This window comes from Melanotaenia boesemani, chromosome 1, assembly GCF_017639745.1.
Source record: "Melanotaenia boesemani isolate fMelBoe1 chromosome 1, fMelBoe1.pri, whole genome shotgun sequence".
NCBI lineage: Eukaryota > Metazoa > Chordata > Actinopteri > Atheriniformes > Melanotaeniidae > Melanotaenia > Melanotaenia boesemani.
The window spans coordinates 13425942-13450617 of NC_055682.1; the positions used below are offsets into that span (position 1 = coordinate 13425942).

At 39.6% G+C, this 24676-nt stretch overlaps 1 protein-coding gene across 1 annotated transcript; it reads left to right on the top strand.

Annotated features, from left to right (window-relative positions):
* The first annotated feature begins 1394 nt into the window (after window positions 1–1394).
* tnfaip8l3 (tumor necrosis factor, alpha-induced protein 8-like 3) lies at window positions 1395–22325 on the top strand. Its single transcript, XM_041982892.1, has 2 exons — window positions 1395–1743; window positions 21120–22325. Exons 1-2 carry the CDS (start codon window positions 1698–1700, stop codon window positions 21680–21682), a joined length of 609 nt encoding a protein of 202 aa, XP_041838826.1. The 5' UTR covers window positions 1395–1697; the 3' UTR covers window positions 21683–22325.
* The last annotated feature ends 2351 nt before the right edge of the window (window positions 22326–24676 follow it).

Sequence of the window (24676 nt, forward strand, 5' to 3'; positions counted from 1 at the left end):
GTTGACCCCTCTTTCCTGTCCTCTCCACCCCCAACCAACCTGAGCAGATAACTGCCCTTCCTGACTCTGGTGCTTCTGCTGGAGGTTTTTCTTCCTTTTCAAAGGGAGGTTATTCCTCTCCACTACATACTGGACTAGTGTTGACCATATAATAAATTAGTTTTCATTGAATTATAACTGTACTACGCAGAATTGGATTTACATTGTTCCTGTAAAAGTACCTTGAGATGACTGCTGAGATTAACTGTTGCTATAAAAATAAAGCTGAACTGAATAATTCCTACCACATTATAAAAGTCTCCAGTCTGAAAAAATACTGGTGAAGACACCAAAGAAACTACAGCATGAAGCATTTTGTGTAAAAATATTAAATTATGTTAAGAGATAACAATATAAGTTTATGGGCAGTGATAATTAGAGAATATCTTGTTGAAATATCAAACTTTTCATAAAATAATGTTATATTTGAACTTTTCCCTTGATGTGACACACGTGTGTATTAAAGTTTACTAAAAGCTACAACTAGTTTATTTCTTTCTTATGTCATTCTTAAACCATTCAGGTCCTTTCATTCCTCAGACTTTAGCCTCAGAGACATATTCTGATATGATTCATTAGGTATTTGAAGGATTTTTTTGCGTTTATCTGTAGAAAAAATCAGAAAACAATCCTTAGTGATTCACCCAAGGACACTTAGAGCTGGAATTCATGATCAAGATGAAAGAAGCTTTTATCAGAAACCAAGAAAACAAATTCATGCAACACGAATGTTAAATCTGATCTTTTTTCTTTCTTTCTGTCTTTGTCTTTGCTGTTTGTCAAGCTAGTATAAAACGTGACATGCCAAAGCATCCTTGACAAATAATGAAACAAATGAATGACAATGAAAAGACAATATGAACATACACAAAGCTTCATCAGTGATGGGGGGCATATGACCAATTCACAGCCTCCCCACAAAGTTATCCAAAACACTTCAGAAGCATCTAATGATTACCTGACATCATGTGACCATTACAGATAGTACACATTTGATTTCCTAACAGCCAGTAACAAGAGGTCATGGGATTTTTACTGCTGGAGATGAATTTCAAGTCGCCATGAATGAGTCTTTCCCATTCCTCTGCTAAAACACAGGCAGCACTTTTACCAAGAGACAGAGAGGGAGGGAGAGAGGAAGAGAGAAAGAAGAAGAGACAGCACTTGCAGCATACAGAAAGAGGTAGAGAAAGAGTTTGAGTGGAGGGAGCGAGGAGAGGCTGAGTGTGACAGCACCAAATGAGAGGCGGTGGAGGAGGAAGAGGAGGAGGAGGGACAGAGTGGCAGGGAAAAGGGGAGGGAGAAACTGAAGGGGGACGGGCTGAGAAGGAGTGAAGGGAGGGAGCATCGGAGACTGGAAAGTAGATGAGAGGCAGAAGTAAAGAGGGAAATTGAGGGAGTCAAGAGCGCAAAAAACAACAGGAGGACAGCTCAGCAAATCAGAGCAACAGCATTCCTCTCACAGCTAGAGATCCAGGGAAGGGGAAGATTAGCTAGCAAGAAGAATAAAAAAAGGAAAACACAAGAAGTTGAGTTTTTATCTTTTTTTTTATTTTGGGGGGTTAATAAATCACAAGATTCCACGAAGAGAAAAGGGGAACAAGAAGAGAGAGGAATAAGAGAGTTTTTAGAGCCTCTGAGTGTCCTGAAAGGGGAAGATGGATTCAGACTCTGGAGAACAAAGTGACGGAGACATCTCTGCAGGTAAGCCACGACATCCGTTTCTTAGTGTGCCAACTGGTGTGTCAGTTTATCCAGAGTCTCACTGGGTTTTCTTTTTTCCCTTTTCTTCCACGCATGTTTCCTTTGCATTTTAATCAGTTACCAGACCCTCAACATATAGATAGTGAAGCTAATCAATTCCTCTCACAGACGCAGCTCTGTGCTGTGATCAGCAGCCAGCTGCCAACAAAACTGAAGACTTTTTAATTTCAAGTCTTTCACACTTTATCTAGCCTACTTCTGAGATGTATGAAATTCAGCCTGCTGGGGGCTCTGATGTATGAACACTCTGATGCTGGTGACAGGCAGAGCCTCTGAGAGAAAGCCAGCTCAGTCACCACCAGGAACAGGCAAGCTCCAACACGTGCAATCAGTTTGTTCATCAACACATCCAGCCACAGAGAGAGCACAGACTCCCCGAACACTAAGATTTTCCTCCCATTTGTGATGCATCTCACATTCAGAAAACATAAATAAATGTTTAGATGAACAGTTTCCAAGAATGTATGTGCAGTTGTTTGATGGAAAGAAGAATTTATGGTGTCAGAGCACAGGGCAACAGTTTACTGCAATATTGAGAGTTACACATTAAACAGGAAGATAGACACAAACACTCCTAGGACTTGACTTTCGCTGGAAATATTTTAGCCTTCCACACATGTGGGCGGTTTTCTTAGCTGTGAGTCTGAAAGAAATTCAAAGCGGGAAATGAAACAGCTTGTGCAAATAGTTTGAAGATTTGATATGAAAGTTCACTGTAGAAGGTTTTTTATAACACTGTAAAGTGGATTTACTTTTGCTCATCAAGAAGTGAAACTTTCTTCTTCACTTCCTTCTGCACAGAGGTTAATTTTATTTACAAAAGTTCCTCTAAATGTATTTATGAGCGATATGAGGTCTGTCCTTGAGTTCTTTTAGTAGACATGATTTACATGATCTTTATCACTTAAAAGTGTTGCTGATGTGTGATTTCTTCGCAAATTTGTTAGGGAACAAAGAGCTTTCCATGTTAATTATGCTCTGATGAACCATCTGTCTGTCCATCTGTACATTTCTGTCCTTCAGTCCATTAGCAATAGAGGAGGAACCTTGATATTAGAGCCAGAAGGCTTCATTTACATCAGTAGGTGATGATATGTCTATCATTTACTGACTCCAGGCAGTGAAGATTAAAACATCAACCACAACTTTTGTATTAATGGTCCAGCCAGTACATAGAGACATATGATTTATTTAACTCAGAGACTTTTCCAGAGATGAATTGGCACTGTGATAGTTTCAGATTTCTATAAATACAACAAGTCTTTGTAGCATATGAGGAACAAAGCCTTTTAGATCTATCATAGCTGCTGGAAGACAATGTTGCACATGTTGAATAAAGCACAAACAGCTAAATATTCTTCCCGATTAAGAGCCAACAAGAGCCTGAGTCATGCTTGGAATACAACATGCTTAGTGACTGCTGCAGTCTCTGTTCCTCTGTGTGTTGGTCATTAAAGTTTTTTTTTTAATGGCTCAATTTTTAAGGTCGAGTGTCCTACTCAAACTGGAGAAAAGGTATTTTGAAAACATGTCTATTTTGAAACCCTGCCCAACACAAACATGACCCTCATTACTGGATATGGGGATGTGGGTTGTGTGATGGATCAAAGCTTGATGTGTACGGACTCTGGTCCATAACTTCAGCGTAAATGCTGAAGTACTTTATTTCAGGAAACTCTGACTCCCCAGCCTTCCTCCTCAGGCCTTGAGCTGCTGGTGGTTGCTATTAGAGACTGTATCTGTCTTTTTCTTATCTTTTATTCTTCTCTTCTCCCTCTATTTTACCTTCACATGTGTTTATGAGAATGTAATTCTCACATACCTTCCCTGATTTCTCAAGTGCCAATGTATGCTGATCTGAGAACATACATAAACTTGCAGATGAAGTAAAACTGATATGGTACTAAATCTATAAACCAAAAATAGATTATTATACTATATTTGTTGAATTTTTAGAGGTCTAAATCATGAAAATATTGCTTCTAGGCTGCTGATGAGACAAGAAAGGAAGATAACTTTATTTCTTCCTGAGAAGAAATTAGTTTAGTTCCACTTGTATACATAAAAACACTGTAAATAATGGTGGGCGGTCATGTATGTGTTGCTGTTATGTTAGACACAAGAAATAGGAGAAAAACAAACATACAACATAAAATATGCACGTTAGTACATGCAGCACAGCTTAAGTCAACTGCTACTCTCACATAAATGCTAATCTGGCTGTTAACACACATCCAGCACATTGTAATGAATTGAATTTGGCTGAAAACTGAGTGGAAAAAGATAAGATCATGTTGTTGCCTCATTCATTGAAAAATTATGCCTCAGAGCGAATAGAAGGTACTGCAAAGCAAAAGCACCAACATGCAGAGTTACTTCATTTCACAAACAAAGCATAGACCTAAATTCTGAGGCCTCTGCTTATCGGCAGAGCTGTGTGTCCATTACTGAGGGTAATACGATATTTTATGACTTGGAAACTTAGATGAAAACAAATGCTGTACAGGTGTTTTTTTATTCTAGATGATGGCAGATCACTGTTACCACTGTATAATGGCTGCCAGGCTATACCTAACACAGCTTGCCTTTCGGCTCCCAGCCAACCAAACCTTTTAATGCTCGCTGCACGTGGAAGGAAAAATAAATTAAGAAAATAATCACCAACACCCCTCAGTAATTACTCAGTACATTTCATTAATTGTAATCAAAAGAAGTTAAATGATCAGTGCTATTTTTATCCTTTTGCTGTATGCCTGCACATAAATTGTGCTGCTGATTGGTGTCAGCATATCATATTACCTCAGTCCACCTCCAGCAACCCACCTTTAAAGCGGATGACATTGCTCCCCACTGCTTGCTGAGTAGAGCACAGTGTCTTATTGTAGGGAGTGAAAAGATGGTGCACATTTATACCATGAAGAATAAACAATATGTTGAACGTGTGCCATCAAAAGGATTTTAATGTCACAAAGATGGTGGAATATAAGTAGAAGGGAAACTTTCTTGGATGTGAGAGGAAGGGCAGAGCTTCATTACACAAAGCAGTTCATCTCTTCATTGTGTTATCATGTCATTGTTCCCCTGTTCTCTTTTCCTTTTGTCTGCTTCAACCACTCTGAAAGAAACACACTACATAAAAATACAGACAAAAAGATCCCATTTTTACCTATAATCATCCAGTCATGCAGTAAGCATGCCTCAGACCACAGTAGTAGCCACCAACTTCGCCCAGCAGCCCTGTCCTTTCTTTCTGTGGTGGAGGGGAGACAACAAAACACCTCATTATGAATTGTGTTGATGCTGTTGACACACCTGGATCCTGATTTTTGTGAAGCCCACAAAAACTGGACATTACATTTTACAAAACAGCAAAGCTCCTGTGAGTTTAAATTACTTGTCAAATTGATCTGGTGTTATGTTGGAAGAGAGTGAAAAATCAACTTACTGCCGACTTTGGGCTGATTCATCATGGTGATGCGACCCTTAATGCCAAAACCCCAATCTGCCATCTGTGGAACCATTTCCACCAGTTTGTTTTTCCGTCAGTTTTTCCGGGAAAAGCAGACTTGTCGAAAAGTGAAGCTGTTGTAATAACAGCTGTGAGATGCATAAGGGTCATGAGGGCTGTTGCTTTGCTTCAGTTACAAACAAAAAAACCTGCAGATGTTGTTTGATGACACAGCTGAAATTTAATCTTCAGCCAGGTGATCCTATTCCTCATTTGATGCACATTTGCAGACCAATGAACTATTTTGCTTCTGTTAATTATCACTCTTGAGCAAAAATCGTCGCTTTTTTAGATGAGCCAAAGCGCACTCAGCGATCACAGGAGAGCTTCTGCCTCATGATTGCCATGTTGGCAGACCAGCCACATGCTTCACACATGAGAGACAGGCTGACTGAGCCAGCGCTGCACACACTGTAACACTCCCATATACAAACAAATACACACAAGCATGCTCATTCCTTTGCTTGTGTGCTCTCCTAACACATGCATCCCTGATTTTTTTTTTCCCCCTCTGCCTTTAATCTGGCCCACAGATGGAGACTCCACTGAAACCAGCAACACACAGATGCACACAAACACACACATGCTCAAGACACCAAGAGCCAGTTCTGGAAAATTGCAACAAGAACTGAGGATGAAAGGAAAAAAAAAAAAGGAGAGAGGCCATAAGTGGAAAAGACGATGCAGGAAAATGTGGTTTTTCTCTATGGCTGCAGCAGAAGACAAATCCTGTAACTCCCAGGTCACTGTCAATGAGTGCCTTTTCCCCTCCGTGCATATACATGCATGTATGCACTGACACAATAATTTGGTGGAATTTTATTGTACTAGATGGCGCTTGGAACGAGAGTTGTCTCCCTGCGGCTGAGCCATTACTGAAACATGGAATTAGATCGTGGAGGCACTTTCAGTGGCATTCTAGTCAAAGGCCTCATAGAAACACATTCAGAAGGAGAAGAAAGCTGTGGTTTTTCTGGAGGGCCATTCATAGCAAAGCAAACAGTCAGTTGTGGCGCCTGATGTGTGAGGGGAGTGCTTTAAGGTGTGTGTGTGTGTGTGTGTGTGTGTGTGTGTGTGTGTGTGTGTGTGTGTGTGTGTGTGTGTGTGTGTGTGTGTGTGTGTGTGTGTGTGTGTGTGTGTGTGTGTGCAGTGGGGAGGCAGTTTGTATTAATGGAAAGTTGGACTTGTGTCAGTAGCACCTAGCCGGTACAGACGCCTGATTGGTTCATCTGCATTTGATCTGTGATGCAGAGACTTTCAGATCTGTCCCTCCTTTTATTTTTTTACTTGTCTTAACCATAATTCCCAATTACTGACAGAAATTGTAGGAAAAGTTTTCTTAGGATTCAGTTTTGGGCTCGAGTTTTAATGGTTCAGACAAGATTTCTCCATTAATGCCAATGAAAAGTCTGATGTGTTTGTGGGAAGCCACTGCCATCTGGGTTTGTCTTACTTACCTTCCCCCAATATACCCTGGCTGCATGCAGATGGTATCAGGCTAAAAATGTCTCTCTACAATGCAGCATAAATATATATTTGAAAAATTATAGAGTGGGAGGCAGCTGTACACACAGCTTTTCACGCTTAACTCTGGCACAATTGGACTGAACTGTGCTGAATATGGCATTTTAAGGTTGTGGTGGGAAAAAGTGGAACAACCATGTTCAGCATAGTTGTTTCAGCAGTATGTGACATTAAACAGCTTTAAAATAGAAGATTTAAACCTTTTATTGGCAGTAATAGCCACAGTGAGAGACAGAAAATTCCACGCTCTGTATCTGCTTAACAGCCAGGATATAGATTAACTCGAGGAATAATAAGGTTCGAGCTTGTGCAAGAGGTTAAAAGAAAGAATGTAGCCACTAAAGGTCAGAAACAAATCTAAAAAATGTGTGTGTGTGTGTGTGTGTGTGTGTGTGTGTGTAGGTGTGTGTGTGTGTGCGCGATTGCATTTATATGAGTGTGTGTGTGAACCGCAGTTATTTCCTGGTCATTAGTTAGTGGTGGGTTGGCAGCCAACAGAGCAGAAGTACTTTGGCTTTACACTACAGCGTGTCATGGGTCATCAAGGCCAAAGTTTGCAGCATATCCAATTTTATCACTCCAATCAAAGCAAAAGCAGCCTTTTAAATGAGGCACCAAGACAGCTGAAACCCTGCCCCATTTCCTGATTTACCTTTGCTTTCATATTAATTTAATATACAGTAACGAGTTTATTTTTTCTGTCCATATGACAAGCAGACATGTCTACCATTTGCAAGTACAATTTAAACATAATGTGAGTATTTCTGTTTATCTTTACTCTCTAAAAACAACATCCAAACCCATCTGCTTAAATATAATAATGAATTCTGCTGAGAATAAAAGAAAGATGTTGCAGTTCCTCATGGCAACAGCCAAGTTACCCCTTTCATTTGCAGACAGGACAGCCTGGTCATGGGGGCAGGGTTTTAGCTCGACATATAGAGAGGGACAAAATGAGCTTCCCTGCAAATGATTTGTGGGTTCTCAGGGCCTTGTTTTTTGTACGTAAACCCAGTTAAAGTGGGTGAACTAGTAAACAAACCAGGAGGCCGAAGTTCTGGGGAAAGCTGGCAAGGCCTGGACGACGGTGCATGCGAGCTTTTAAGTATGTGCACATCTTTGCGTGCACGTGCATGTCTCTTTGTAAGATGATGCTGGAGCATGCTGAGACTTGGCCGTGGTCTATGAGAGGAGCAGCTCACCCAGGGCCGGAAAACACTCACTTCCTTGCCACTCAGTGTTGTAGATCTGGTGAGAAATAGACAGGGAGGAAGAGACAAAGAATAAGAAATGAGATAAAAACACTAAACAAGAAGAAGTTCTTAAACAGCTGCACATTATGTAAAAGAAAATGATAGTTTTTTATTTTTTGTCTTGTGTGAATCTGTGTCTGAAGGAAAGGGGTTTTGACAGCAGCTACAATCAAACTGTAGACATATGATTCCACCAGTCTTTCTTCAACACCACCTCCCTCATTCTGTCCATCCATCCTCCATGCTCCTTTAAAGTGATGTGACACATCTTCAGTTGTGTAGAAAGGCTTTGATATTACAGTAAGGTTTATATTTTATCTTTGCTAATTCAGAAAGTCTTTCAAAACCTGCTCTTTTTCCCCTCAAAGCCCTACTTTCAAAAGCTCACTTCCATTAATCTTGACTGAAAGGTGTGAAATTAAATGTACATACTACCAGTTCTGCCTATCCCCTCCCTCTTTCACTTACCCCACCCTTCTCTCTGCAAATAGTGTAGCTTTTTCTCTTTAACATGGAAAATATTAAAAAAGACTTTGTTTCAGATCTTTAGGCCAGACATAGTCAAAATATATTGTTTTCTTCTGTGTTTTGTCAACCAGTTTGTCATACCTCACACTTAGTACCAAGCTTTCTATAAATAGAGTGGCACATATTTTTATTAATTACATTATATTTCGGGAAGCTTAGCACACGATTCTTTGCTCAGCTGTGTTTCTACATAACTGTATATCAGTCAAACAGCATTTTATACCAATATCTCACATTTTCTTGAATATTTGCTCTGCTTGACTGCATATAGAGGTTCCTAACTATTCCCGACCTGGTTCTTAGCAAAAACGAAAGAAAAAGTAGCCTGCAAAGTTGTGTTGCAGAAATTATAATTAGAAGTGTCCAGACGTTTTTGCCGTAAACCAACATCCACATTACAGGAATAGTTTTCCAGAGAAGCTCCCAAAGGATTGAAGCAGAGAAGAGAGACAGCCTCCAGCCAGTTCCCATGTCCAGCTAACCAGCTAACTGTGGCCTGGCTCTTTAATATAGTTAAACAATGGCACACAGGAGGAAACCACAGCTGGTGAAGATATTAGCTTTACAGCAGAAGAGAGGTCAAAGTGCAGGATTCTCACAGGACCCTGCAGTCCATGCTGGGTCCTAACAGGATGTCCTGGATACCACTTCGCATCCTCAACGGACCACTTGCTCCTCTGGTCTTCACAACAAGTAGGAGCTGTGATGAAAGCTACAGGGAAACTAAAAGGTGGAGGTCAAATCACTGCCGTATCTCTCACTCCTTCTATTCTCCCTCCCATTTCTTGTGACAGACCATCAAGCCTGAGGCACATTAATCAATCAGATGTCTCCTACCTCCTTCTCCCTTTGCTTCATCTCTCTAGATCAGCTCTACAGGGATGTGGCCATTAAAACTGAGAGACAGAGAGAGACAAAGAATGAGATGAGGGATGGAGCATTAAATAAGGTTGTGCAGCAGCCAAAGGCAATTTTTTCTTGTGTCCCCTCTGATTCAGAAAGGCTCCTAAGTGCCTTTTTCCGGACTGCTCACCACAGTAGAGACACCGGTTGCTTATACCATAGTTTCAAAGACTAGTTCCTAATGCATGATGGATATTTTCTATTACAGTTACTTTGATATGCATTTCGTTATAATTCAGTTTGTATAATATGCATCAAACTATTGCTGACAAACATAAAGATGCTTTAAATCTACATTTAATTTAAACTGCTCGGCTTGATCAACTTTAGACTATTCAGTTCCATTAAATTAGTCTTTATTTAGACTTTAAGATGTTAGAAAACATTTTAGAAAAGGTTTTTACATCAAAATAAGGACTGGGACATGTTCTCCAACCAACTTCATTTTTGTATTAAAAGATCCAAATATCTGTTAAAGATTGAGCAGATATCTTAAGCCTTATTAAAACTTCCAGTTTAAATCTATTTTTCTTTTGTTTCTGTCAGTGGAGCAAAAAACCCACATGGAATAAAATTTTCTCAAACGAGATCCAGACCACATTTGGATTTTGTTCATAGTGGGATTCAGATCAAATCCCTACAGATTTGTCTCTGTGCTCCAATCGCTCAGTCAGATTTTGGTCTTCTGCAGAGGTTGCAACACAACATAGAAGCACATCAATGGCAGTCCTGACAGGAATTAACGTGGCTTTGAGAAGCCTGGAAAACATTCTTACAAACTGACATCAAACTATATTGCTGTGTGTGCAGCTTTGACTTCTACAGGGCTCTGTTATACTGTGTTAGGCTGAGTGGGTCACCTTTATCCTGTCATGAACATCTTTTATCCATATGGGACAGTTATCTTCCAGGATGATGAAGCATTTAGCAGGACAATGATATTAAATATGTTTTGACCTACAGAAAATATAATCTTTTAGTTTGTCAAAACACAGAATGAGGTAATAACCTCAGGTAGATTAGTGTTCATCCCTAAGGTAGAAGGCCAAATACTTGGAGAATAAATTCCATGATGTACTCAAGCTGTTCTGGCACATGATAGCCAAACACCTCTGAAGAAGCCTGTGTGATGGTTTTTCCTTTCATTCGTCACCACATCTGATGAGGGATGGTAGGAGAGAACGCTTTTCCCAAGTCCTGGCTTCTCTTCACTGGCTTCCTGTGAGTTCCAGGATCGAATTTAAAGTTTTACTGCTCACATATAAAGCTCCAAATGACCTTGCTTCATCATAACTCAAAAAGCTCCTAGTTCTACACTGTCCCAAAAGAACACTCCGCACTCAAAAAGCAGACTAACTTTTGGTTCCCCATGTTTCTAGAAGTAGATGGGGAGGCAGGGCCTTTAATTATCATGCCCCCCTCCTGTGGAACCAGCTCCCAGTCAGTGTTCAGGATGCAGATTCTGTCTCTACTTTTAAGACCAGGCTTAAGGTCTATAGTTAGGCTCAGCTTCGGTCAGAGTTAACTTTATGTCTTTTGCAGCACTTTGTAATCAGTTATGTTTATTCTCTTTACACTTTCACTTTTCAATTTGATTTTAATCAATCATATTTTTTACTAATACATTTTACTGTTATTAACTTTTACCTGTTCTATTGATTGTTTTAGATTATCTTAGTATTTTACATTGAAATAATGCTTGATTGCATTTCTTTAACGTGTTTCTTTATGTGAAGCACTTTAAATTGCAGTTGTGCTTAAAAGGTTTAAATTACTTACTTACCTTGCAAATCAGAGTGAGGAGAAACATGTCCCAAAGATCTGAAATTTGTCTGAATTTGTCTGAATGTAGGCTCAAGGCTTCTGTATTATTGACAGGAACATATACAATATATAAGGTTGCTTCTTAAACAAAAATGAAAATATAATCAAATTTCTTAAGATAATTTGCTAGCAAACCAGTTTCGTACCACTATAAGTAATGATATATTCGATATTCTAAAAGAAATACCTTTACTCAACTTCTTTATTTTTCCATTTTACCCTGTAGCATGTTAAAAAAGAAGGAATAAAAACTTTTCCCCCTAAAACGGGAGAAAAACATGTCAATTAAACTTATTCCATCAACAAATAAAATCTAGCTTAAACGAGAGACAAGCGACACCTGCAAAAAAAAAACATGAAAAATAAAAAGTCTCTTTATTTTTTTATATTTTTGCTAAACTTTAGGGTTAGTTTGCTTAACAAATCTATGAAGAGAATTTATAATTGCTGTTTTTTCACCACCTGAAGAGCAGCTTTAACTGTCAGCCTGAAACTCAAAATGATCCACAACTGTAATGAACTTTAAACTCCATGACCCCACTTCCAACAAATGAAAGCCATTAAGGTATTAAAACTGAGTTATTTATTAACTCTAAATGTCTGAATGCTCCTCTACATCCTGAACAGCTGTTAATAGCACACTGAATGACCTCCTTTAGCACCAGACTGCCCTTTGGAAACTGGCACACAGTCAGATTTTTACAAGTCATGAATAATGTAAATCATCACAATACACATCCCAATCTGTTTCTCTCAGTAGAAATCGTATCTTTTTAAGCTTCATCCTTGCCACTTACATCTAGAAGCCAACACACATGCATTACAACAGACAGAGAGTGTGTAGAGGTGGCAAGTTTGAGTCATCATCTGAGTCGCATTGTGGGAGTCAGAAATATGCCTCCACTGAGCCCTTGCAGGTCCAGAGTGAGTGGAGGAGAGATATGAAATGATAATATTCTATTGCTTGAATACTTCTGCAGGTGTAGGAAGGCCTACACTTAAATGCATCTTTAAGCCTTGAATTTACTATATCTTTGTGTGCTTAAATGCCAATGAAACAGTGAAGTTGTGCAGCAAGTCAGCAGCCTTGAGACTGACTCTAAAATAAATTTCCCTCCTCCAGTGTTACTGGTGAAGGTACCAGCTGGCTCAGCACACCCCCTCTGCCCCCTCCCAAGTCTGCTGGCCTCTCAGTCCTGTTTAACATGAACCTAGCAGGCTATTAAAACCCTCTTTACTAGTGCTGAATGACCCACTCCATTGTTTACCTCAAGCCTTGTAAAGGCAGTCAGAGAGGCTCTGCTGCAGCTCCTTACTGCAGAGCAAAAGCAAACCCAAGGGCCAAGGCAAAAGTAATGGAAGTCAAGTTGTTGTCCTTTACTTCTTTTTGTAATTTCGCTGTGGGATGAATAAAGTATATCCCATTTCATTTCTTTCTAAAGAGCATTTCCATGACATTTTCACAGTATTGGTGCTCTCTGAAATGACATTGCTTACTGTATAAGCAAATACTCTTCCTGGATTTCTTGTCACAATATGGGTACACAAGCTTGTTTCTAGTATGTGAAATATGAATGTATGCAACTCCTGCTGCTCAAGGTCAGTTTTACAGCCCACCTGAGTCCCTGAGGGGATTAAAACATACTTCTGAAAAGGAAAATGTCTGGAAAATGAATGCTGTGGTAGCATTTACAGGGTGAAAAGAATTACCTGGCAACCACACATTTCAGAGAGGCACACATTTACAAAAAACAGTCCTGCCTGAGAATGGAAAATGAGTCGCAGATGGAAAGAAAATGTACATCACTGAATATTTGTGATAGCTATAAATGGGCTTCAAGGAAGAGTTACAGAACTCAACTGCTTTTTTTGTTTGTTACCCACCAAAAAAAGCAGCCTTGCAGCTTTCATGCATTGTCTGTCAGCTGCCTTCAGTGTTTGAACTACTAATGTTTAGAGCATAGTGTGAAGCATTTGACCATATAGTAAATAGAGGTCCTAATTTTCGTTTCCACTTCTTCATTTGTCTGTTTTTGTTTTTAACTCACCTGGTTAGCCATATGTAAATATCCAACCCCCACCAGAGTGAACATGTAAGAGCACCTTTGTGTGCCCTGTAAGCACAGATCATGCATGGTGTTATGTGTGCCTGTGTGTCACCTTTGCTGACCAGGTTTTGTTCATGCCAAAAATAAACATGTTGTCATTAATAAGTTCAAACTGGGAGCCACTAATGTGTGTTTCATGTGTCTATCCTTATCCATGCCTACCATTCATTTCCCACCCAATAAGACAGCCAATACACAGTTAAAGAAGGGATACATTTTAAGGTGTAGACTCCTTCTAAAAATCGCAGGTGTTTAGCACAGACTTCCCATCTTTGAAAGCTCCAGGCAAATTTAAAGAAAGGTAGATTCAGCAAACTGTGCTTGTTCCCTATTTCAAGAAGAGGGAACTTTTTAATCATGTTGTGACAGAAACTATTTAGCAGTGACAGTCACCTCTTCTGAGAAGCAATGCTCAAGTCTAAAAACTCCCCTGTAGCCTGATTCCCCCAGGAGGAAGCTTAGACATTAAAAAGAGGGGGTGGAGGTAGCTAATTAATAATGCAATTTATGAAAAAAGACCCATTTTAAATTTAACCCACATCCTGTAATATTAACACCCAACATATTTAACAAATATGTTAGATGCAAAACTTTGGATGTTAGATGCAAAACTACTGTAAATGTATGTTAGTTTATGCAAAACTGTAGCTGAGTTGAAAGTTCTCCTTTTCTGAATCAATAAGCCCAACTCAACAGAATAACACGCATCCACAGAAATGTTGCTGTTTTATAATAAACGCTGCATTTTGTCTACATGGTTAGAAGGATGTTCAGCATTTTGTGATGTCTTGGTACATATTTCAGGATGTCATCACTAGATGTCATGAGATGTGACATGTTCAAATCTGATCACTTAGCCACAAATGTAAGGATTGGGGGTGTTTGGAGATGTTAGTCTGCTGACACCAATCCCACATAATGTTTTCCATATCAACACAAATGGCATCAGTATATCATTTAACACTCAAAACAAATCCAAATAAGGAGGGGGAGGGGTGGCTGGATGGAGCAGCCGAGTGTTGTGCTTTCAAACCATTTAAAAACATGACTTATGACACGATCATAGTTGTGAGCCAAAAAAACATTCTTTTTATGGTACTATTTCACAGCCTGGAATGGTTACATAAAAACTCATCTCATTATGAAAAAAATAGTTTCTTCCTAGTTGGAAGAACAACACTTGGTTAGGGACAGAAATCAATACTATCTGCTCTCATGACAATTTGAAGTTGCATATTCTTTTAATCTAAATATAGTTAGTATTTGTCTGCATGCTCATAGGCCACATGCACATGTTTAGGGTGCAAGGTAGTCTCATTAAACAACAGGCTCTGGATGAGTGGGAATCTCTTCAACTATGGCCTGTGACATTAATATGTTTTGTGGATGTGGACAGTTACACCTATCGCATGTTTTCTGGTGGCTGAGCCTAAAACGGATATGTAAAACGTGACTGTGCAAATGCATGCTTAACATACTTTACCCTAAAAAACCACCTGGGTAACTATTGGACCAATAGTAGTTAATTTGACCTAACAAAATTGGATGTGCACTTTAACCTATCTAGGTGGGTCACAAATGCTAGGTCAAAATAATTACACACCCGGGTACATTCTACTATGAATTGGTTAAATATTATGCAAATTATACTTTATATTCCACCCAAATGGTGAGTCATATGAATTGCAATTGGATAATTCTACCTCAAAAAGGGTGATAATTCGTGATGTGTTTTACTGTAAGAGAATACCCATGTCTTGTAAACAGTTACATTAAAGAACAAAAACACTTTTAAACAATGTTAGAATCTTGGAAGCTGCCATGCAAGGCGCTCAACCATGACCCATCAGAGGCAAATAGGGGTTTGGTATCTTCCTCAGGGGCACCTTGACATGAGTTCTCTGGTGGTGGGATTGATCAGGCACCCCTTGGGCAACAGGACAACCACTCTACCGACTGAGCCATGCCTCCCCTAATCCCTTCCCTAATCTCCTTCCATTCCGTACACTCCATTTTGGAGGAACTCCCAAACTGGTGCACACTGCTTTGGGTACTTGATATCAAATATATAAAATACCTTAAAAGACATTGACTGCTTAAAGAAGTGTCTTTTGCTCCAAAGCCTCCTTAGCGACAATGACAAAGGCCTGAGACGAGTGCCATATGTACCTAGCCCTTCGTTCGCCACGTCAAAGATGATCGGTTGGGTTGCCGCCCAGAGCTCCGTGGTGGTTGAGGGGAGAAGTTGACGTGATGATGTCTGACGTGTTGACGTTCAAAGCATAAACAACCCAGGTGCTGGGTTAACTGATTTTTGTTGGGTTGATGGATTTTAACCATAGACTGTTTATAACTCAATTGTGTTTAAGCAGATGCATGGGTTCACAAAAACAATCCGATAATAACCCAAAACCTAGAAAATGGGTTACACATTTCATAACCCAGCAGTTGGGTTGATGAAATAACCCAGCATTTTTTAGGGTGTTGATAAAGTCAAGGTGTGATTTCTGCATACTGCTGCAATTTCTGATAGTTCAACAGATCCGAAAAGCTACTGCCCATAAATTTAGGAGAAACAGCAGTAGCAGGCATTTCCAGTTATTTAATCTTTGGAAACATGCTTTTTTTCTGGCTAATTCAGCAGTAATTTTGATCATCACTATCATCATTAGATAGTTATGATAGCTGTGACAATGATGCTCAAAATGCATCTAACTATGAGAATTTGTATTTGTTTTTTTCTATTATCAGCGCATGATGCTTAACACACACAAAATAACACACATATTCACACGCTCACACTGGTGCCTCAATCAGACAAGTGTATTCTGCAGCATAGAGGCCGTTAAGCCTCCAGAGCTGACTTGGTAAAGGCCAGTCGGTGCACCCCAGCGTTAGCTACTGGGCCTGCTACTGGCTCATTCTTCTGGTTACTCTGTAATAATACCAACACTAGCCTCAGGCTCCCGTTCTCAAAGAAATGCTCAGATATGTAACTCATTTAGCTTTGAGCTTTATTACTTAAAAAAAAAAAAAAAAAAAGTCAAAATGCCATGAACAACTCACTCAGCATCTAAAGAAGGCTATTTTAATTTTATATGGATTAACTGTATAGATTGATGATGCTATCTTCCAATTTCTGCCTAATTACAGAGTTTTTACTGTTAAGTAAATCTTGCTATCTTAGAAAGATTTCATTCTAAGATCAAGCAACATGCACAATAGCTTTGGTTCAAGTTGGTTCAGGACTAAAGTCATACTTGGATTGGCTTTTTGACATTAGCCACTTCATTCAAGCTTCACTGTTAGTGTTTCATTCATTACCTGACAGGTAAGTCCGAAAGTTTTCATGCAGATGTGGAGCATGGTCATTATTACTCACTCGCTAGAGGTGCAGGTGCAGCTTACTTTATCGTTCCAATCTCTTTCACTGCGAGGAAAATGCCTAAAGCTCAGTATGGAAAGGGGGAATAGATGCATCTTGTGCAGGCCTACATATGGACACACCAGTAATGGTTTGAGAAAAACAGGCAATAAATAAAAACCCAACCCAATCCTAGTTTATGATATTCCCATCCCAAAGCTCAGAAGGGCAATTCTTCAGTCATTAGCAATAAACTTTCACTACCTTGATGTTGTTGTCTTGGACAGATATAGAAATAAATCAGAGTAGATAGACTTTCAGCTGAACACCACCTTCAACAGGGCAGATTTGGCTGGTCTCCATGTTCCACACTGGATGTATGTTCTGACGCAACGCAGCAGAAAGTGTTGACTCAGCCCTCTAAAAACATCAGGCTGAACAACGAGAGACTGTCTGGTCAACAGCCACAGCCAGAGAGCAGCAAGCACCTTGCTAATCCTGATGTTAAAAGTAAACTTTACCAACTCCCAAAACACTGTTATGTAACCACTTTGATGGGCCAGTGCCTCTGCAACTCGTCCTACATCGGTGGTTTGTTTTCAAAAACTTATTCCCACATGCGGCACAGAGTACCCACTTTATTTTGTGAAGACTTAACGCTTGAGGACAAGTGAGGCAGAGAAAATAATGAGCAGGTAGTAGAAAAAGTGTAAGAGCAGGAGGAAGATGAGGACCAGGACAGACAGTTTTCTATCCGTCTCTCTCCTGACAGCTTGAGTTCTTCTCTAACTCTTCCTGACACTCTGGTTCATGCATGTTGCTCATCACAGTCCCTGGGTGACTGGCTGTATGAGAGTGAGTGAGAAAGCTTGGACTTTTCATCGACTTTATGGCCACTTCCAGTAATCTACCCTCACTTTCCCTGAGTGCTAATATCCCCAATCAGACTGAATCATCCACCTCCTTTACCAGTGCTCTGACTCACGCTCAAAAGTGGCCTCATGTCTTCATTTTTGCTTACATTCTTCATCCTTCTGAAAACACAGACAGGGGTCAAACAAGTGACTCGATAGCCACCTGCTGGTCTTCAGAAACAAGCTCAAGGCTGTACAGGGGCGGGTGCAGGAGAAAGAAATTAGCCTGCTTACAGCTCTATACTCAAAACAGACAAGACTTTGTCAGTTTCTTGCATACAACACTCTTTTCAACAATTAGTTTAATTATTACTGGCAATAATAATTAAGGATATTGGATTTTCAAATGGACAAAATAGAAATTGCTGTAGAACTTGTGTAAAAGTTACACATCTAGGTCCATATCCAAATAGTCTGCACAGCCATTGGACTGACAAGGCCTGCTTTATGGAGCAAGCTGTCACCTTTATCAGTGTGCCAGGGTTTCAAAAATCTATCCAATTGGGTTTCTGAATATCAGAGGCTCACTGGAACAAAGAGCTGCTTGAGAGAAACAGGAAATGACAGTGACAAAGAGAGCCTGTTGATGAGAACCACTGATCCAGCTAATGAAAAACAACAGTTACATATCCTGCTTTTGCTTTTCAAATATCATTTAAATAATTATGTTTTTTTGGGGGGCACTTTGCATGTTATCTTTTCGTCACCTCAGACCACAAAATAACCCATACCATTAATTTGTTTATGAGCAGTCTACAGGAGAGATACATGACCTCACTTTGCTTAGACTGATCTGAAATGCCCTGGATTTGTTTAAAGTCAAAGGCAAGCTGATATGCTTGCTGTTGTAAAGCTATATTATACTTGAGGACATCCTTCGTAAATGCACAGTGGCAAAATGGTGACCACATTTTAAACACAAGATACTACAATACTATATAAAACATGGAACAAAGAAAAAAAAACAGAACTGGCTGATTTTCTCTGCAATAACAGACAGTTTTCTAGTGTCTCTCCATACTCGGTGAGCACATTTTTTCAAATGCATTTTATGAACTATATCTGCTGTAATTTGTTGTATACAGGAAAGCCTTTAAACTGTTTTTAATAAAAATCAATGAGTTGTCATATGTTGATTAAATGTATTATCTTTTTAGACTTTTGTTTAAACTAATTCAGTCCCCGATAAACCACCATTAGTGTGTAAAGGAACCAAGATAGAGTGTTTTCATACTGATTACAGTCAGGGTGACTTCCCCTTACGCAATGATCTCACAGTTTACAGATTCAAATTTACTGTTTGTTTTTATATATTTGTTACTCAGTAAACCTGCATCAAGCCCAGAAACAATAACACTTCAGGAGTTAAATAACAGTGGTAACTTCTGCATGTGTGATGCCTGTCTGAACACGTGCTTATTCACCATGTAATATGTCTCAACACACCTCTTATTCACCTTATCTTAAAGGGTGTGGTGAGCATATCAGATATTGTGTATTGGGTGGAAAACTGTAGACAAAAGAATTTGCTTTATTTGCTGTTAAATGTCATGGTGTGCTAATTATATTAGATGAAATGTCATTTAGCTTCAGACCAACACATGAAATGTCACTCCTCTACATTCATGTGAAATGCCACGGATTAGGTTTCTCCCAGTTGTGATGCAGACCTCTTTTGTATGCATGTATTTAAATAACAAACGACCAGATGATGTGATGACTGTGAGAATTATTGTCAAATATCTGTCTATTTTAATTAAATTATAATGACAACGCACCAGGTGTTCCTCTTTGAATTAAGGTTTGCTGCTGCTCTGAGCTAAACCCCCCATCCAATGTCTTCCTACTCTTTCTGCTTTTAAACGAACATGTGGAGGAGGATGACTGTAAGCCCAGGGAGCAGGAGGGAAAAGTGAAGCCTCTTTCCTTGGCTTTAATCATAATAGGAGTTATCTGGTGTGTAATTTGAAGCTGGGTGGCACCTAAATAAAACCCTCTGTCCAGCCTCCCACTCCTCATATTCATATAGACACATCAGGCTACAGGCATCACTGTATGAGGACACAGGGAGCCTTTCATTTTGGTCTCTATGGTAAAGTGGGACTGCAGTGGGACATAACATAAAACAGTGATTAGTCTGGATTTGTAGAAGGGCAGAGGTTCTTATCACAGTGCTGCTGTTTGATGTTATCCAGAGCAGATAGTTATTCCTCCTGTTGCCAGCAAACTTAACCACAGTCAGTTAAAGGAAAGCCACCACCCTGCTGCAGGATGTGGTTGCACCTCGTTTTCTCTCCTCATCAGAGTTCATATGTTGAGGTTGGTCTGTTTGTTTTTTGTTGACACCAACAAAGCACCATAAGCACCGAAAAAAAAAAATGTAAAAACTGAAGAAATTAAATATGCATGTTTTTACTTGTGAAGGTCAGTTGACTTGCAAAAGCTTTTATGTCCATTTGGGGCATACTGAACATGAAAGGCAGAACTAAAGACCATTACATGTTTACATACAAAGATGTAATGTGAAAGTACTGTAAGCTTTTCATTAACCACAAGTAATAAATTAACAAGCAACATCCATTAAAATGTGCATATGATCTTATATAAAGTTTCAAGTTCCACTTCAGCAACTATAACTCACCTAAAACCTCATCTGTTTACCTCAAAACTGTACAAAATGGCCTAAAATGGCTTTTGAAATTTCGCTAAATCCCTTTTATTTATGTGGTAACTGAAGATCTGTAAATATGGTTCTATTCATACACCCACATCTCCACCAACCAAGCCAGTTGGGGTTAGTTCTGGCTGCTGACAGATAGCTAGTGTTGGGACTGTTAGCAGACACAAGCTGACAGCAGCTAGGACATCATCTGAGTCAAATGGGCATTAAATCCTGCTAGCCCCCAGCTAACTTTTCAATGTTTGTGCTAACTCCTTATTTGATCAGTTAGCACATACATGTTGCCTGTGCAGCTGGTCCCTGCAAGAAGTGAGAATAAATTCCTTACGTTTTTGATGTGCAATATTCTGGCTGCTTGACCTTGCCTATCTGAGACTTTAGGTGGTGTGCAGCAGACACAGCAGATACACAGCACTGATGGTTGATTTTGTTCATGATACAGTATGTTTTGTAAGAAACAGATCATAGAAATGGCACTTAGATAATATAATATAAGTGTCAACAGGACTCAGTACCCCCCCCCCCACACACACACACACACACACTTTCAGACTGGATTTAGTACCAGGATCAACTGGGAGCTCTTTTATTTAATTTCTTTTTGTACTGTCCTTTTAATGTATGTTGCAGTGAAATCTTCTGACTTTAAAGACCAGCCTCATATTTTTTTTATCCTTTTCTGATTTTCTTTTATTTTTTTCTTTCCTTAGGACAGGAGAGCTTTAACTCTCGCTCCCTAGCCCTGCAAGCCCAGAAGAAGATATTGAGCAAGATGGCGACCATGGCAGTAGCCAACATGTTGACAGATGATACCAGCAGTGAGATCTTGGATGAGCTCTATAAGGTGAGCCGGGAGTTCACCAAAAGCAAAAAGGAGGCCCACAAGATCATCAAGGACGTCATCAAGATCGCCCTGAAGATTGGCATATTATACCGCAACCACCAGTTTAGCCCAGACGAGCTCGACACAGTGGAGCGCTTCAAGAAGAAGATGAACCAGGCGGCCATGACGGCAGTGTCATTCTATGAGGTGGAGTACACCTTTGACAGGAATATTCTGTCAGAGCTTCTGCTGGAGTGCAGGGACCTGCTTCACACCTTGGTCGAGCAGCACCTGACCGCACGCTCACATGCACGCATCGATCACGTTTTCAACCATTTTGCCCATGGGGAGTTCTTGGCTGAGCTGTATGGGGACGGAGAGGAGTACAGACTCTCTCTGAGGAAGATCTGCAATGGCATCAACAAACTGCTGGATGAAGGAACACTTTAACCTCTTGCACTTCACCTTTTTCACCTCTAGCTCCTTCTCTTCTTTGCTCCTTTTCTTGGTGTTTCCTGTCTCCTTCGTTTTCCTTTTCACTTGCTTTCCCTGACAGCTACATCCTGTGTCTTCTTATTGCTCTTATCTTCCTGTTTCTTCGACATCCCTTTCCATGGAGGTTGTTGTAACATCCTGCTGCTGTGGTTTATTGAGGGAAATTTTTTGTAGACTGTTGTTTCCTCAATGGATCATTGCTGCCCAACAGGACAACACGTTTCACATTGTGTATGCATTTCACATCCCTTTTGTGTGCAAAAGTGTACTGTATCAATGGCCAAAAAAACATACACTAGGATGTTTGGATATGAAAGATAATCAGTTGTAGTAATCACTTGCTATGGGTATGTGTGTGTGTGTGTGTGAGTGTGTGTGTGTGTGTGTGTGTGTGTGTGTGTGTGTGTGTGTGTGTGTGTGTGTGTGTGTGTGTGTGTGTGTGTGTGTGCACATGTGTCAGAATGGAACGTGCTTGAATAATGTTGTGTTGTGTTTGCACATATGACCAACTATGTCATGGTGTGTGTGTCATGTGTCTGTGTCAATCTTCTCAACAAGAGTGTAACACTTGTCTTTATTAAATATTTCTTTAAATCAGTGTTAAGCAGTTCTTTTATCAGCTCCATGTGAACTGGGAAATTCTTGGGTATGTCCAGATTAGATTTGCAGTCATCATAATAATCCAGGTAGTTCATAATTTTTTTAGAATGAGGGAGAACTTACTCTAGGGTAGGGCTACTCAGAACTTCATAGGCTGTTGGATCCATGTAATTTGAGTCAACTGTGTCGGAGCAGGGAAACACTGACAAACTTGCAGGACTGCGGCCCTCATGGGACCAAATTGAGTAGCCCTGCTCCAAAGGGAAGCATCCTCCTGACAGGGAGAGGATTTGGTGGAAGTGTCTTTTGATTAGTTGAATTCCTGGAGGTTTCCCGAGGGGTGAGGGAGAAGCCAACGGTTACTTGTGAACACGTACTTCTAGTCCCCAGTCAACAGGTTACCAAAACTTTTAAATAAGGGAAAACTCTGATATACACAATGACATCACCCCATAATATGATCCAGAATATGGCGATGAACAAATTGGAGAACTGGCACAACAAAGATCACAGCAAGATGTGTCTGTTTGAGAAATATGCTCATGGACTGCAGTTGTACAATATTATAGATTATATTGTCTGTCGATTCCTCGCCGTGTATTTATTTTTACTGTATACTTCTGTGTTACAGTAATAGGTGCAGATGTGGGAAGTGTAGAGAAATCTCAAGTGAGACAGAAAACATCTGCTGATATTATCCTTAAAAATAATGATGCATTTACACTCCTTCACTGGTACCCAGTGTTAAGTTGCTAACGGCTTTTCTTTGTACACAACATGCAAAGAATAAAGCCAGTTATGATTGCTTGTGTGAGTAACTTTCTAACAGTTTAGGAAGTAATAAATGTATCATTTTGGTTGTATAGCAAACAAACACAAACTGTTAGTGTGCTTCCCTACCTTTTCACTCAATACACAGTGTATTAAGTGAAAACATCATGGGTGTATTATACACTCATGATGTAAATGCAATCATACATCAAAGAAAAAAATATTTTGTTGGAGACAACTCCAAAACCAAAACAAAGCACCAAGCTCTGAGAAATAGCCGTAGATCATTCATTTCTCACATTTCAAAAACTTGTATTTTAAAGTGGTTAAAGTATACCATGTGCAAGTATTAGCTGGGGTGATGAATTTGATGATACAGGACAATCTGAAACTATAATATAGGTTACTTGGGGAAAAATAAATAAATAAACTGGTAAAACTGTGCTGTTAAATGCTAACATTGGATAAACTTCTTTCTTGATTACCATCTTAAAACCACTCAGCAAGCTATGGGGATTACCTCAGCAGAAACATTGGTTCATTCATGATTTTGAGATGGTCATTTTATGCAGTTGCAAGACAGAAAAGCACAGAGATGGTGGTGACTGCTTATACACTCATGTTAGTAATGTTATGAACTAGATTTTTTAGAGCTATTCTTTGAGACGAACTATAAGAGAACAGATATTTTAGAACCAAGAAGTAAGCACAAAGCTCTTTTTCTCCATTTGACCCATATGCACAGGAAAAGATGTAACAACACATGTTTTGAAATGACCAGAAAAATATGTGATTTCTGGTTCATTAGATGCCCTTTGCTCTGCTCTATTCCTCACTTCCTGGAGTGAATAAGTGCTCCCCACTTGTCTCTTGCAGAAACAGAGCAGACAGACCACCCACCTACACACACACACTCACACACACACTGTTATACTTACAATGAGTAAGTTTTAAAGCTACACTGTGTTTATGTTATTGGACAATGATACTGATGTCATTGACCATAAGTTTAATTTAACTCCAATAACCTCCGTTCGTCTTGTCTCTAATGAATCAGACAGATCAGATATGACAGTGAGAGAGATTAAATATGACAAAGTTGCTATTTATAATGTTAAGAAGTAATTATAAATTTGCTACAGGAATAAAAGACTGCTTGAACATAACATAGTCTCTGCTTTTATCATAGGTTTGATTGCATGGGATAGGTTTTCTGTTATTTTTAGTTTAGGGTTTTACTTTTCACATTGTCTTGTGAAAGTGCAGTAGTGCGATGAACAGCAAGAAGGTTTAGTATAATCCTGCTTTCTCTGTGGACTATGATTGTTCTCTGTTTCTTTATAGATTTTCTACAGGTGTTCTCCTCCAACAATTCACAGACAGGCATGTTAGGATATTTAAGGGATTTTAATTAGCTAGGTGTTATTGTGACCATAAATAGGCACAAGTTTGGTGATGCGCCATGCCTTTTACAGAATGTCTTCTGGGATAGCCTTTAGTTTCCCTCTACAGCATGAGGCTACTGGATTGAAGGATGTAAAAACATGACCTAAATAAAGTTAAAAACAGGGGAAGCAA

Excerpts from the sequence above, each read along its gene's own strand:
- tnfaip8l3 (XM_041982892.1), top strand. The coding sequence starts at position 1,698 with ATGGATTCAGACTCTGGAGAACAAAGTGACGGAGACATCTCTGCAG. Across the intron at positions 1,744-21,119 it reads TGACGGAGACATCTCTGCAG|GACAGGAGAGCTTTAACTCT; the intron begins GTAAGCCACGAC and ends TTCTTTCCTTAG.